The 14,716-nt window shown below is 49.7% G+C and overlaps 1 protein-coding gene across 2 annotated transcripts; it reads left to right on the top strand.

Moving 5' to 3' along the window:
• The first annotated feature begins 2,180 nt into the window (after positions 1-2,180).
• Positions 2,181-13,963, top strand: WAS (WASP actin nucleation promoting factor). Of its 2 annotated transcripts, XM_007529391.3 has the most exons (12): positions 2,183-3,089; positions 3,375-3,515; positions 4,465-4,551; positions 4,671-4,773; positions 4,884-4,925; positions 5,017-5,073; positions 6,987-7,161; positions 9,581-9,623; positions 9,823-9,976; positions 10,395-10,807; positions 11,033-11,147; positions 13,650-13,963. In XM_007529391.3, exons 1-12 carry the CDS (start codon positions 2,958-2,960, stop codon positions 13,703-13,705), a joined length of 1,518 nt encoding a protein of 505 aa, XP_007529453.1. In that variant the 5' UTR covers positions 2,183-2,957; the 3' UTR covers positions 13,706-13,963. The 2 variants fall into 2 exon arrangements, with proteins under 2 accessions (XP_060039628.1, XP_007529453.1); XM_060183645.1 differs by lacking the exon at positions 4,465-4,551 and having other exon boundaries at positions 2,181-3,089.
• The last annotated feature ends 753 nt before the right edge of the window (positions 13,964-14,716 follow it).

Raw genomic sequence — 14,716 nt, 5'->3', positions numbered from 1 at the left:
CCTCTCTGTCTTATCCAACAACAACATCTATAACAACAATAATAATCACAACAAGGGCAACAAAATGGGAAAAACAGCCTCCAGGAGCAGTGGATTCCTAATGCTGGCACTGAGCCCCATTGATAACCCTGGAGGCAAAAAAAAAAGAGAGAAAAAAATTTTATTATTATTTTAATGAATACATACAGAGTGAAATAAAGAAGGAAAGGAGAGATAAAGAGGGAGAGAGATAGCGAGACACCTGTAGCCCTGCTTCACCGCTCATGAAGCTTTCTCCATGAAGGTGGGAGCCAATGGCATGAACCTAAGTCCTTGCACATGGCAACGTGCGCTTAGCCAGGCGCAACATCACCCAGTCCTTTGTTATGGCCTTTTAAAGAAAAAACAGGGAGTCTACAGGCTGTAGTGCAGCGGGTTAAGCGCAGGTGGCTCAAAGCGCAAGGACTGGCATAAGGATCCCGGTTCAAATCCCCAGCTCCCCACCTGCAGGGAAGTCGCTTCACAGGCGGTGAAGCAGGTCTGCAGGTGTCTATCTTTCTCTCCCCCTGTCTTCCCCTCCTCTCTTCATTTCTCTCTGTCCTATCCAACAATGATGACAACAATAATAACTAGAACAATAAAACAACAAGGGCAACAAAAAGGGAAAAATAAATATATTTAAAAAAACAAAAAGAAAAACAAAACCCTAATAAACAGTTTGGGAGAGGCTCCAGGTCTGAGGGCATGAGCTCTCCTGGTGCGCTGAGGCACCACCAGCTGGGTTTCTGGAGGCCAGGGGGAGAGAGGGAGGGTGGAATTAACACAGCAGAAGTGACTGAGCCCAGGCCTGTGAAAGGAATACACTCAACCTGCAGGCTGCGGGGACCAAGCAGGTTTATGAGCCCAATCGTGGCTGTCCTCCTTGGAATGTGCTGCTTCCCTTTGGGCACCCAGGAATGTCAGTCACACCCCGACCTGGTCAACTCCTTATCTGCTGCCTGTATACCCGTGAGTGTCGTGTCCCTAAATGGGAAATAAGGCCCAAGAGAGGAATGGCGAACGAGCTAGCATTCTAGCTACTAGGGGACACAGGCTGGGAAGGTTTGAGCTATGTGAACCCGACGCAACCTGGGAAAGGGCGAGGTAGATGATACCATGGCTCTTAAGCATGGGGTCCTGAGTTTGATCCCTGGTATCTTGTGTGCCAGAATGATGCTCTGGTTCTTTTTCCCCTTCCTTCCTTCCTTCCTTCCTTCCTTCCTTCCTTCCTTCCTTCCTTCCCTTCCTTCCTTCCTTCCTTCCTCCCTCCCTTCTCTCTCTCTCTCTCTCTCTCTCTCTCTCTCTCTCTCTTTCTTTCTTTTTCCTCCAGGGTTATCGCTGGGGCTTGGTGCCTGCACTACGAATTCACTGTTCCTGGAGGCCTTTTTCTCCATTGTATTGGGTAGGACAGAGAGAAACTGAGGAATGGGGGAGATAGAGAGGGAGAGAGACACCTGCAGCCCTGCTTCACCACTTGTGAGGCAAGCCCCCTGCGGGGGCTCGAACCAGGATCCTTGCACTGGTCCTTGCAGTTTACACTATGTGTGCTTAATCCAGTGCACCACCGCCTGGCCCCCCTTTCCTCCTTTCTCCCTCATAAGCAAACAAATAAATCTGTATTAAAAACAGAATGAAAAAAAGAGAATGGGGGCAGGTAGTGGAGCACTTGTTTGATCGCATACATTACCGACATGTGTAAGGACTCAGGTTCAAGCCCTCAGTCCCCACCTGCAGGGGAGAAGCTTCAGGAGCAGTGAAACAGGGCTGCACGTGTCTCTCTTTCTTCCTCTCTATCCCCCTTCGGTTTTTTTTCCTCTGTATATATCCAATAAATAAATAATAGAATGGGGGCTGGGAAGATAGCATGATGGTTCTGCAAAAAGACTTTAATGCCTGTGGCAAGTCCCAGGTTCATTCCCCCACACCACTATAAGCCAGAACGGAGCAGTGCTCTGGTTAAACTAGGAGACAAACATGAACAAAGCCATTCAACCAAAGAAATATAGAATGGGGAGGTGGGGCTGGGAAAATAGCTCACCTGGATAGTGTACTGCTTTGTCTTGTACATGATTCAAGTTTGAGCTTGACCCCACCATTGCATTGAAGGAAGCTTTGGTGCTGTGGTTGGTCTCGCTCTCTCTCTCTCTCTCTCTCCCTCCCTCTCTCTCTCTCTCTGTTTTCTTCTATCTGAAGAAAAACAATAATAACTCTGAGTGGTGAAGCCCCAAAGATGACCAAAAAATAAATAAATAAAAATAGAATGGCGGTGTAGGGGCGGGGAGAAAATCTCCATAGATGACATGCTTTTAGAAAGGTCAAAAGCAACCCAAACTGAACAAGACCGTTGTTTAGGTCTCCAGTAGCAAGAAAATGTCCGTCTTCATAAAAGGAGATGAGATGCAGGAAAAAATGTGGGAGTTGCCAGTGGCATGAGGTGGACAGGCAGGGGAGAGAAAAGCAGAAGTGGGGAGATGCTTTCAGTTTGGGTCTCTGGGGAGGGGGTTCGGAAATCCCAGGCACCACCCTTTAGGAGTAGGATTGGGCCTGGAACCAACCCAGAAGGACTGGGCCTACTCTCTTCTCAAGGGAGGAAGCAGGAGGCTCAGACCCAGGCCTGATGCCATCACAGTGAGCCCCATACAAGTACCTCAGTGGCTGACATCTTGCTGTCAGTCCCTCAGAGGCAGGCTGGGTTGGGCTGGGTCAATGTGAGGGAGCTAGAAGGGATAGGAACTGGTCCCAAAAGATGAGACTCAGCAGTCATGTGGAAGAGGGCTCCAGCTAGGGGGAGGAGGCGGGGTCCACCGAGAGCCACCCCCCACCCAGGACTTGTTTCCCGTGTGGTTTTCTGCACTTCCTGTTCCCCTGCTCACTGCGGAAGTTCCTCATCTCACCCTGCACCCTGAGCCTGGGCGGAGAGGACAAGGGCAGAAGGCACCATGAGTGGGGGCCCTGCGGGAGGTAGGCCTGGGGGCCGAGGTGGACCAGGTATCCAGCAAAACATCCCCTCTTCTCTCCTCCGAGAACATGAGAACCAGCGACTCTTTGAGATGCTTGGCCGGAAATGCTGGGTGAGCTGGGCCTCCCCTGTCTCCTTTTACCCTCACTTACCTCCTTGTCTTCCCCATCCTCCCCCTCACCTCCTTTCCTCCCCTTTCCTCTCTCCCCTCACCCACCCCATCATTTCCTCTCCTGGTGTCCATTCACCTTGTGTTTCTGAGCCCAGAAAGATCTGCAGGTCTAGCTGCCTTCACTGGGGCCTTTGACAGCCACTGGCAAGGAAGGACCGGATGTGATTCCTGGGTCCTCTGGATGTCTCTGCCTTGATCCCACTGAGGCCTTTCTTCCCTTCCTAGACACTGGCCACTGCGGTTGTTCAGCTCTACCTGGCCCTGCCCCCGGGAGCTGAGCACTGGACCAAGGAGCATTGTGGGGCTGTGTGCTTCGTGAAGGATAACCCTCAGAAGTCTTACTTCATCCGCCTTTACGGCCTTCAGGTGACCCCTGATCCCCCAACCCCCACCCCATATTGAACAGGCCAACTAATTTTCTACCCACAAACCCAAAGCTTTGGATCTAGTCACCCCAAGCCCTAAGGCAGATCAGAGAACCCCCAAGAGACTTGAAGCTCTTTGCATCTATATTTGTCACGTGTTATCACTGGGGCTAGGTGCCTGCACTACGAATCCACCGGAGGCCATTTTTTTTCCTTTTTTTTTTTATTGGATAAGACTGAGAGAAATTGAGAGAGGAGGGGGAGAGAGAGAGGGAGAAAGACATCTGCAGACCTGTTTCACCACTTGTGAATTGGACCCCCTGCAGGTGGGGAGCAGGGTTTGAACCTGGATCCTTGTGCAGGTCCTTGCGCTTCATACTATGTGCACTCAGCTGGGTGCGCCACCACCAGCTCTTTGCCTTTCATTCTGCAACAGGGGACCCCAGAATCTCCATATCCAGATCTATAAAGCCTCTTAAGCCTCTTCCCTACCAGAGTTCAAACTGAGGAGCACTGAGCTTCGAGTCTGCTGTAAACTCACCAGTATTATTATTTTTATCAGGTATATTAAACTTCCTTAGAAAACATTCATATGTTAGTGCATGAGAGAGAGAGAGAAAGAGAGACTGACTTACATTGTGGCCACATAGCGATACCTAAAGAGAGAGCAAGAATACCCAAGGTTAAGCCTTTTTTTAAAAAAATAATTTTTATTTATAAAAAGGAAACACTGACAAAAACCATAGGATAAGAGGTACAACTCCACACAGTTCCCACCACCAGAACTCCGTAACCATTATTATTTTTTACTCAGAGAGAGACAGAAGAGAAACACAGGACTCCAAGTCTGGGCACTGTGTTCCCTGTCCTGAGGTCAGAGGCCTGCCAGCCGGGGTCTGCCTGGGTACCAGTGTGTCCCCCTGTCCTCTCCCGATACCCTGCCCCGCTAGGCTGGCCGGCTGCTCTGGCAACAGGAACTATACTCACAGCTGGTTTACTCCACTCCCACCCCCTTCTTCCACACCTTCGCTGGAGATGTAAGTGCCCACCCAGCCCCTGCCCCCTTCCCTGGAGTAGGGGGTGGGTGAGGAGGGGGGTAGATAGGGAAGGTGTGAGGGGACCTGTAAGCTGCTGATCCCAGCTCTCACTCATGTAGGACTGCCAAGCAGGCCTCAACTTTGCAGATGAAGGTGAGGCCCAGGCCTTCCAGGCACTGGTACAGGAGAAGATACAGAAAAGCAATCAGAGGCGAAGTGGAGGTGAGGACAACTTTGGGGCAGGGGGTCATGGAAGGAAGGAGGGTGGGCAGACGTGTGTGTACACATGGGGAGCTGGAAAAGTACCCCTCCTTCTGTTTCTCCATCCACAGACCGACGCCAGCTGCCCCCACCACCCACACCCACCAGTGAAGGTTAGTCGTGGTGTCCAAGGGGGTAGGAAGGGGTTAGCCTGTAAACCTGTAACAGGGTCCTGAGAGCTCCCCGCCTATGCCCTTTGCCCAGAGAGAAGAGGAGGGCTCCCGCCGCCGCTGCCCCCTCACCCAGCTGGAGATCAAGGCGGTAAGTGCCAGTTCTCCCTGTGTCTCTCTGGCTGATGGAAGGATGAGGGGAAAGTAACTGATAGATGAAAAGGGACATGGATGTATAGCTGCAAGTGTATGTGTGTATGTGTGTGTGTGTGTGTGTGTGTTGTTGTTGTTGTTGGTGGTGGTGGTGGAGGGTAGATATTTGAGTGGTGGGAACATAGATGAGAGAATGAAATATACATAGATGGCAGCCCAGGAGGTGGCACAGTGGCTAAAGTGTTGGACTGTCAAGCATGAGGCCCTGTGTTTGGTCGCTGGCATCACATGTGCCAGAGTGATGCTCTGATTCTCTCTTTCTCTCCTTCAAATAAATAAATCTTTAAAATATACAATATACAGGGGGTCGGGCGGTAGTGCAGCGGGTTAAGCTCACATGGCTCAAAGCGCAAAGACCAATGTAAGGATCTTGGCTCGAGCCCCTGGCTCCCTACCTTGCAGGGGAGTCACTTCATAGGCGGTGAAGCAGGTCTGCAGGTGTCTATCTTCCTCTCCCCCTCTCTGTCTCCTCTTCCTCTCTCCATTTCTCTCTGTCCTATCCAACAATGACAGCATCAACAACAACAACAAGGGCAACAAAAAAGGGAAAATAAATAAATTTTTAAAAATACAATATACATAGATGGATATTGGAATATGTGAGTGAGTGCATGCATGAATAGATGAGTGAGTAAATTAATCAGTGAGTGAGAGACTCATTAGTCGAATGAATCGAACAGTCAGTAGAGGAGTGATTTCAGCAAAGAAACCAATGATTGAATGCATGATTGTGTGAATGAGTGAAAGGATTATTACTTTTTGAAATTATGTTTCACCACAGCACTGCTCAGCTCTGGCTTATGGTGGTGCTGGGGATTGGACATCAGAGCCTCTGACATGAAAATCAAAAGACTTGGAAGGACCAGGCAGTGGTACACCCAAGTGGGTGCACACATTACAGTGTACAAGGACCTGGGTTCAAGCCCCTGGCCCCCACCTGCAGGGGGCAAGCCTCATGAGCGGTGAAACAGTGCTGTAGGTCTCTGCCTCTTTCTCTCCCTCTTGACTTCCCCCTTGATTTCTGTCTTTATCCACAATAAATAAATAAACAAATAATTTTTTTTTATGAAAAAGGCTTTTTTTGGGGGCCAGGTGGTGGCACACTTGGTTGAGTACACAAGTTACAATGCACAAGGCCCTGGGTTTGAATCCCTGGCTCCCACCTTTGGGGGAAAGCTTTGTGAGTGTTGAAGCAGCACTGTAGGTGTCTCTCTCTCCCTATCTCCCCCTTTTCTCTGGATTTCTTACTGTCTCTACCCAATAAATAAAGCTAATAAAAAAGAAAAAAGTTAGGGGCCAGTGGTAACGCAGCAGGTTAAGCGCACATGGCGCGAAGCCCAAGGACCGGCACAAGGATCCCGGTTCCAGCCCCCAGCTCCCCATCTGCAGGGGGGTCGCTTTATAAGCGGTGAAGCAGGTCTGCAGGTGTCTGTCTTCTCTCCCCCTCTCTGTCTTCCCCTCCTCTCTCCATTTCTCTGTCCTATCCAACAACAACGACAGCAATAACAACAACAATAAACAACAAGGGCAACAAAAGGGGAAAACAATAGCCTCCAGGAGCAGTGGATTCATAGTGCAGGCACCAAGCCCCAGCAATAACGTGGAGCCAAAAAAAAGTATTTTTGCAGAACCGCTATGCCGTCTATCTGGCTCTGAAAAGACAATTGAATGAGTGGTTTGTGGGACCCACACACTTCCTCAATAACCCTGTTTGGACCCCTTACCTCCTCCCTCCGTGACCAGCAAACACACTCACAGGTTCCCCCAATGGTCTTCCTGTCTCTTGCTTCCATATTCCAGCTGGTGGTTATGTGAGTGGTCAACGATCCCGCCACCCTGTTTTCTCCACAGGCCCATCAACTGGCCCACTGTCCCTGGGGCTGGTGACAGTGGACATCCAGAACCCGGACATCACAAGTTCAAGATATCGTGGCCTGCCAGCCCCTGTGCCTGGCCCGAGTGACAAGAAACGCTCAGGGAAGAAGAAGATCAGCAAGGCTGATATTGGTGCGCCTTGCGGATTCAAGTAAGACCCTCTCCCCAGTCAGCCCACAGATCCTTGGGGGCGGGGTATGTGGAAGTGGGGAGAACTGGGTGTCTGGAAGGAACGGCAGGGCAGGGGAGTAGGTAAGCAGATGAGTGGATTGGTGGGTGGGTGCAGGACCAAGACTAGAGAGAGGCAGGCGGGTCAACAGGGGTGTAAAATGTAAGAATATAGCTCAGGAGTTGGGCGGTAGCGCAGCAGGTTAAGCTCACGTTGCGCCAAGCGCATGGACCTGCATAAGGATTCCGGTTCGAGCCCCCAGCTTCCCACCTGCAGGGGAGTCGCTTCACTAGCGGTGAAGCAGGTCTGCAGGTGTCTGTCTTTCTCTCCCTCTCTCTGTCTTCCCCTCCTCTCCCCATTTCTCTCTGTCTTATCCAACAGTGAAGACATCAATAACAACAACAATAATAACTACAACAACAATAAAAAACAACAAGGACAACAAAAGGGAAAATAAATATAAAAAATAAAAATAAAGAAATTAGCTCCTCTTAGGGGTATGCAGCCACAATTCATGATTCTTTTTTTTTCTTTTTTCTTTTTTTAAATTTTATTTTTCCCCCTTTGTTGCCCTTATTATCACTGTTGTTATTATTATTGTTATTGTTATTGCTGTCATTGTTGTTGGGTAGGACAGAGAGAAATCGAGAGAGAAGGGGAAGACAGAGAGGGGGAGAGAAAGACACCTGGGCGGAGGGTAGATAGCATAATGATTATGCAAACAGACTCTCGTGCCTGAGGCTCCAAAATCCCAGGTTCAGTCCCCCACACCACGATAAGCCAGAGCTGAACAGTGCTCTGGTAAAAAAGAGAGAAAGAAAGAAAGAAAGAAAGGGAGAAAGATAGACACCTTCAGACCTTCTTCACCACCTGTGAAGCAAACCCCCTGCAGGTGGGGAGCTGGGGGCTTGAACTGGGATCTTCGCACCATGTGTGCTTAACCCACTGCGCCACTGCCTGGCTCCCACAATTCATGATTCTAAGAGGCAGTGCTTCTTTAAATTTTGCACCCTAAGCATTTCACTTGCTTCACCCTTGTCGTGGCTTGGGTGAGCCTGGTGGGTAAGACGATGAGTGTGCAGATGGGTAGATGGATGGATAAAAGAATGGATAAGTGGGTAGTCAATGAGGATGTGGACACGGCGGGTAGAGAGTGATAAGTAATGGGGCCAAGTGATGCCACACCAGTTTAAGCGCACATAGTATGAAGCGCAGGGACGGGCACAAGGATCCTGGTTTGAGCCCCCGGCTCCCCACCTGCAGGGTGGTCACTTCACAGGCGGTGAATCTAATCTGTAGGTGTCTATCTTTCTTTCTCTCTCTCTATCTTCCCCTACTCTCTCAATTTCTCTCTGTCCTATCCCACAACAACAAAAGCATTAAAATAACAGCAGCAGCAACAACAACAATAGAAAAAAAAGATGGCTACCAGGAGCAGTGTAGTACAGGCACAGAGCCCCAGCAATAACCTTAGAGGAGAGAGATAAGATAGATAGATAGGGGAGTCGGGCAGTAGCACAGCGGGTTAAGCGCAGGTGGCGCAAAGCGCAAGGACCAGCAGAAGGATCCTGGTTCGAGCACCCGGCTCCCCACCTGCAGGGGCGTTGCTTCACAAGCAGTGAAACAGGTCTGCAGGTGTCTGTCTTTCTCTCCCCGTCTTCCTCATCTCTCCCCCTGTCTTCCTCTTCTTTTTCCATTTCTCTCTGTGCTATCCAACAATGACAACAACAATAATAACTACAATAAAACAACAAGGGCAACAAAAGGGAATAAATAAAAAAGGTAGATAGATAGATAGATAGATAGATAGATAGATATGTAGAGATAACTGGCCAGATACATGAAAGAGTGAATAAATGAGTATATGGGTAAAAAGGAACTAGGTAGCTATATGGGGGGTAGTGAAAGGATGAGGATGTGGACAGCTGGCTGTGTACACAGAGTTCACCAACATGGCGGACAGAGTGACAGGAGACCAGGCCTACGGCAGAATGAACGGTTCACTAGATATAGGGGCAGAAGCATGTCGCTGAATGGGTAAAACCATGAGTGAAGCACATGTGTAGGGACATGGCTGGGTGAGTGGACAAGCGGGGACACTCATGTGTGGGCAGATGGATAGAGAGACAAATGTGTACAACTCAGTGGCCCAAGAAATGAAGGCCAATGGCTAGTTGGGCAGGTGGGTGGGTGGGCAGGTGGATGAAATGTGAGGAGAGGCAAGGGTGGAGAGATAGGCACCACAAACCCTGAACCCCTTGTGAGGTCACCATTCATTCAGTGATGACTCATTCATTAAGTCTGACCCCTCAGGGTCCAGTTGGGCCAGGGGGCTTCACTAGGAAGGGGGCGGGGGTAGGAAGGACAGAGGGGTTTCAATACATCTCCTTCCCTCCCCCAGACATGTCAGCCACGTGGGATGGGACCCCCAGAGCGGATTTGATGTGAGTAACTTCAAGTTCCCTCCACTCTACCCCACCCACCCTTCCATAGCCAGTAGCTCACACTCGCGAGGCGCTGGGCCTGCCTGCAGCCCTCTCAGATCCCTCGCTAAGGAAGACCCCGTAGCCCTCTGCACCCCTTCCCTCCTCACCTTGGTCCCACACCCCTGCCCCGGGTGGGCCGCTTTCTTTCCCCGAGCAGGTGAACAACTTGGACCCCGATCTGCGCAGCCTGTTCTCCCGGGCGGGAATCAGCGAGGCCCAACTCACAGACGCTGAGACCTCCAAGCTCATCTACGACTTCATCGAGGACCAGGGCGGCTTAGAGGCTGTGCGGCAGGAGATGAGACGCCAGGGTGAGCCTCCCTGTTGGAACCCCCTACCTCCTACTTCCCTTTCCCTCCCAGCCCTGGCTGCCACGTTCTTTTCCTTTAAACATATTATTTATTTTGGAGAGATGCAGAGAGAAATTGAGAGGGAAAGGAGAGATAGAGAGGCAGAGGGACAGAGAGACATCTGCAGCACAGTTTCACCGCTTGTGAAGCTTGCCCCCTGCAGGTGGGGACTGGGGGCTTAACCCCGGGGCCCTCGCTCACTGTAAAGTGTGTGCTCAACCACATGTGTCACTGCCCAGTCCCCTGGTCGCTAATTTCTAAGAGGTGACACTGGAATTTTTGAGTAGACCCGGTTAATGGGTGGCTACTCATTTAACTAACAAAATTGAGATGGGGGGTGGATAATGACAATTCTGCCTTCCTCCTCTATGCCCCCCAGGGCCGCTGCCACCACCCCCACCACCATCCCGAGGAGGAGGAATCCAGCCCCCCAGACCCCCGGCTGTGGGGGCCAATAAGGGTCGTTCTGGTCCCCTGCCCCCTGTACCTTTGGGAGGTGCCCCACCCCCACCCACCCCCCGGGGTCCCCCAGCCCTAGGTCGAGGGGGTCCTCCGCCACCACCCCCTCCGGCCACAGGCCGCTCTGGACCACCACCCCCACCTCCGCCCTCTGGAGCCGCGGGCCCACCCTTGCCGCCCCCGCCACCACCACCGCCCCCTCCACCCAGCATCGGGGATGGGCCAGTCTCTCCTCTGCCCCCTCCTACCTTGGGGTCTGTGGGGAGCCAGGCCCCTGGCGGGGGTCGGGGGGCACTCTTGGACCAAATTCGGCAAGGGATTCAGCTGAACAAGGTGAGGATGGGTTGGATGGAGGGTTGGGGGTTTGTGGGGGACTCTGGGGTATGCTGGGAAAATCAGGCTCCCTCACTCGGGTGGGGGAAGGGGTGAAGGTTTCAGGAGGGTGTCCAAAGATGAGACCTGGAGGTGATCGAGGAAAAGAGAAATCACTGCTTAAAGGCTGGGAGAAGCACTCCTCGAAGGTTCTGAGCCTTCCTTGCAACCTCTACTCCCCCGCAGACCCCAGGTGCTCCCGAAAACTCAGCGCTGCAGCCTCCCCCACAGAGCTCCGAGGGGCTGGTGGGGGCTTTGATGCACGTCATGCAGAAGAGGAGCAAAGCCATTCACTCCTCAGGTGAGCGTCCCGCCCTCCCCTGCGAGCTGCCAATGGTGGTCACAGCAGCCTCACCTGAACATGAGACACTGAACATGAGTGTAGAGTCAGGTTCCTACTGGATGCGATGGGGCTGTGATGCCATTTGTCACCACTATGTGACAGTAATAAGAGTGGGAGGAGGGATAGAAAGGGAGAGAAAGACACTTGCAGCATTGTTTCACAGCTAGTGAAGCTTCCCTCCTCGCTGGTGGGAACTTGGATCCTTCCACATGGTAATTTGTACACCACCATTGGCCTCTGCATGATATTACAAACAACCATATCCTTGACACTAAGATGAACACTGGTTCTATGTGTTAAAATCAGATCACCATCAACACATTATGTGATAATATTTTAGGACAGGGGAAACAGCATAATGATTCTACAAAAACTTCCATTCCTGAGGCTCTGAAGTCCCAGGTTCAATTCCCAGCACCACCATAAGCCAGAACTGAGCAGTGCTCTGGTTAAGAAACAATAATAATATTTGAACTAACATGGCCTTTCTCTTTATAATAATATTGGAAGGTCCTTTAATGTAGCAGCAATATTGTCTACATGAGGAGAATAGTAACCTCAATGTACCGTATGACAATAACTAAATATAATATAGTTCCTATTATATAGTATAATCTATAGTTAGTTATATCATGATAGTATACTTAGTCTTTTAAAATGATTTTTAAGAGATATACTTTGCTTTCTTTTAATGAGAGAGACAGGGAAAGACACACACATACAGAGAGAAGAGCATTGCTCAACTCTGTTTTTCTTTTTAGCTTATTTATTTTATTTGATAGGACAGAGAGAAATTGAGAGGGAAGGGGGATGGAACAGGAGAGAGGGGGCAGGCAGTGGCTGAGCACACACATTACAGTGCGTAAGGGCCTGGATTTAAGCCCCACATCCCCACCTGCAGTGGGAAAGCTTCACCAGTGGTAAAGTAGGGCTGCAGGTGTCTCTGTCTTTTTCCCTGTCTCCCCTCCTTTCTCAGTTTCTCTCTGTCTATAATAAATAAACAATAAAAAAATTTTAAAGGGGGTCAGGCGGTAGCACAGTGGGTTAAGCAGACATGGCGCAAGGCGCAAGGACCGGCATAAGTATCCCGATTTGAGCTCCCGTCTCCCCACCTGCAGGGGAGTCGCTTCACAGGTGGTGAAGTAGGTCTGCAGGTATCTATCTTTCTCTCCCCCTTTCTGTCTTCCCCTCCTCTTTTTATTTCTCTCTGTCCTATCCAACAACGATGACATTAGTAACAACGATAATAATAACCACAACAATGGTAAAACAGCCAGGGTAACAAAAAAAAGGGGGGGGAATGGCCTGGCCTCCAGGAGCAGTGGATTCATGGTGCAGGAACCGAGGCCTGGAAATAACCCTGGAAGCAAAAAAAAAAAAAAAAAAAAAAAAAAAAAAAAAAAAGGAGAGATATAGATAGAGAAGCCAAGACCTGCAGCATTGCTTCTCTGCTCATCAAGCTTCCTCACTGAAGGTGGGGACTGGAGCCTTGAACCTGGGTCCTTGCATTTGGTAACACACACATTTAGCCAGGTGTGCCACTGCCTGACCCCCTCAATTCTAGTTTACGGTGGTGTTTGAGACTGAACCTGGGATTTAGGAGCCTCGGGCATGAAAGACTTTTTGTAGAACCATTATGCTATCTCCCCCAGCCCATGACAATATAGTTATCTAGAGCATTATATATAGTTATAATAATATAAAAAATGCTGACAGCAGCATGACATTAACTCCAGACCATGGATTATGGTAAGATTAGATAAAAAACTTACTTTATGGGGGCCAGGCGGTGGCGCAGCGGGTTAAGCGCACATAGCGCAAAGCGCAAGGACCGGCATAAGGATCCCGGTTCGAACCCCCGGCTCCCCACCTGCAGGGGAGTCGCTTCACAGGCGGTAAAGCAGGTCTGCAGGTGTCTATCTTTCTCTCCCCCTCTCTGTTTTCCCCTCCCCTCTCCATTTCTCTCTATCCTATCCAACAACGTTGACAGCAACAATAACTACAACAATAAAACAACAAGGGCAACAAAAGAGAATACATATTTTTTTTAAAAAACTTACCTTTTGTGTCTATTATCACTAACCCGATGGTATGTGGGCAATATTAACATTGACATGCTATGAAACAACAATGTTATAATTTAGTTCACATTTCCTGATATTTCAGTTCACCCCATGAACCTCCAGACCTGTCAACATTCACCTTTTATATGACAGCAGTATCCAGTTTAATTAAGTCCAACTGGAACCCATACCCCAGCTCTAACCCTGCTCTTGTCTCAAATGGAAGCCACAATTCTCTTTCCCCTGAGGGGTCCCTTCCTCAATTAATTGCCTGAACCCCAGGCCCCTAGCAGACTCAGAACCCTATTTCCAGACCTCTCTATGAACCACCCCCCAAACCAAGACCTTTGAACCTCCTTTACCAATTCTGAGTCTCACTCTCTTTTTTTCCCTCCAGACGAAGAGGAGGACCAGGCCGGCGATGATGACGATGACGACGAGTGGGATGATTGAGCCACCCCTTGTCCTCAAGTGCTCCCCTGCAGCAGCTGCTAGCTTCCCAACTTTTGGCTTCCAAGCTCCCAATCCCCATTTCTTCCCTTCCAGCACGCCCCCCCCTCCAGATTGTTACCTTGGACTGACACCACCCCCACCCCCCCCGCCTCTTTCCTGTGCTCCCCCTGGCAATAGTCTGGACTCTATAAAATCTCTTAGGGACTTTGAAGATGTCTCGGATATTTTTAAACACAAAGCCAATAAACATTTTGGTTCTGTAAATCTCAGTTTGCTTCTGTTCAAATGTGGGAATTGGCCTGTTTTATTTTCTCCCAAGCCCTTTCCATTTCATCTGTCCTGTTTCATTTGAGTGCCTTCATTCATTCCCTCAGTCATTTAGCTAGGATTTGGTTCCTTCTGCACTTCGTTCCACAGATTCGATTTATTCATTGTTTATTTATGTATTTCTTTTTAAAGTATTTATTCATCCCCTTTGGTTGTCCTTGTTGTTTTATTGTTGTAGTTAATTGTTGTTGTTATTGATGTCGTCGTCGTTGGATAGGACAGAGAAAAAAATGGAGAGAAGAGAGGAAGACAGAGAGGGGGAGAGAAAGATAAGACACCTGCAGACCTCTTCACCACCTGTGAAGCGACACCCTGCAGGTGGGGAGCTGGGGGCTTGAACTGGTATCCTTATGCTGGTCCTTGCGCTTTGCGCCACCTGAGCTTAACCCGCTGCGCTACCGCCCGACTCCCTATTTATGTATTTACTGTATTTCCACAAGGGTTATCTCTGGGGCTCAGTGTCTGCATAATGAACTCACTACTCCCATTGGTCATTTCCCCCCTCTTTCTTCCTTCCTTCCTAAATTATTTATTTATTTATTATTGGTTAGAGACAGAAATTGAGAGTGCAGGGGGAGATAAAGAAGGAAAGAGACAGAGCCCTGCAGCCCTGCTTCACAACTTATGAAGCGTCCCCCCTGCAGTTGGAGACCAGGGACTTGAACTTAGGTCCTTTCACACTAT

The sequence above is a fragment of the Erinaceus europaeus genome, chromosome X (genome assembly GCF_950295315.1).
Source record: "Erinaceus europaeus chromosome X, mEriEur2.1, whole genome shotgun sequence".
NCBI classification, from domain to species: Eukaryota; Metazoa; Chordata; class Mammalia; order Eulipotyphla; family Erinaceidae; genus Erinaceus; species Erinaceus europaeus.
Note: the sequence above shows the minus strand (reverse complement) of the source record. Positions and strands in the feature narration are given on the sequence as shown.

Bases quoted from the DNA above. Each gene is read 5' to 3' on its own strand.
- WAS (XM_007529391.3), top strand. From the start codon at position 2,958: ATGAGTGGGGGCCCTGCGGGAGGTAGGCCTGGGGGCCGAGGTGGACCA. The intron at 4,552-4,670 runs GTAAGTGCCCAC...TCACTCATGTAG, and splicing joins TCCACACCTTCGCTGGAGAT to GACTGCCAAGCAGGCCTCAA. The intron at 11,148-13,649 runs GTGAGCGTCCCG...TTTTCCCTCCAG, and splicing joins CAAAGCCATTCACTCCTCAG to ACGAAGAGGAGGACCAGGCC.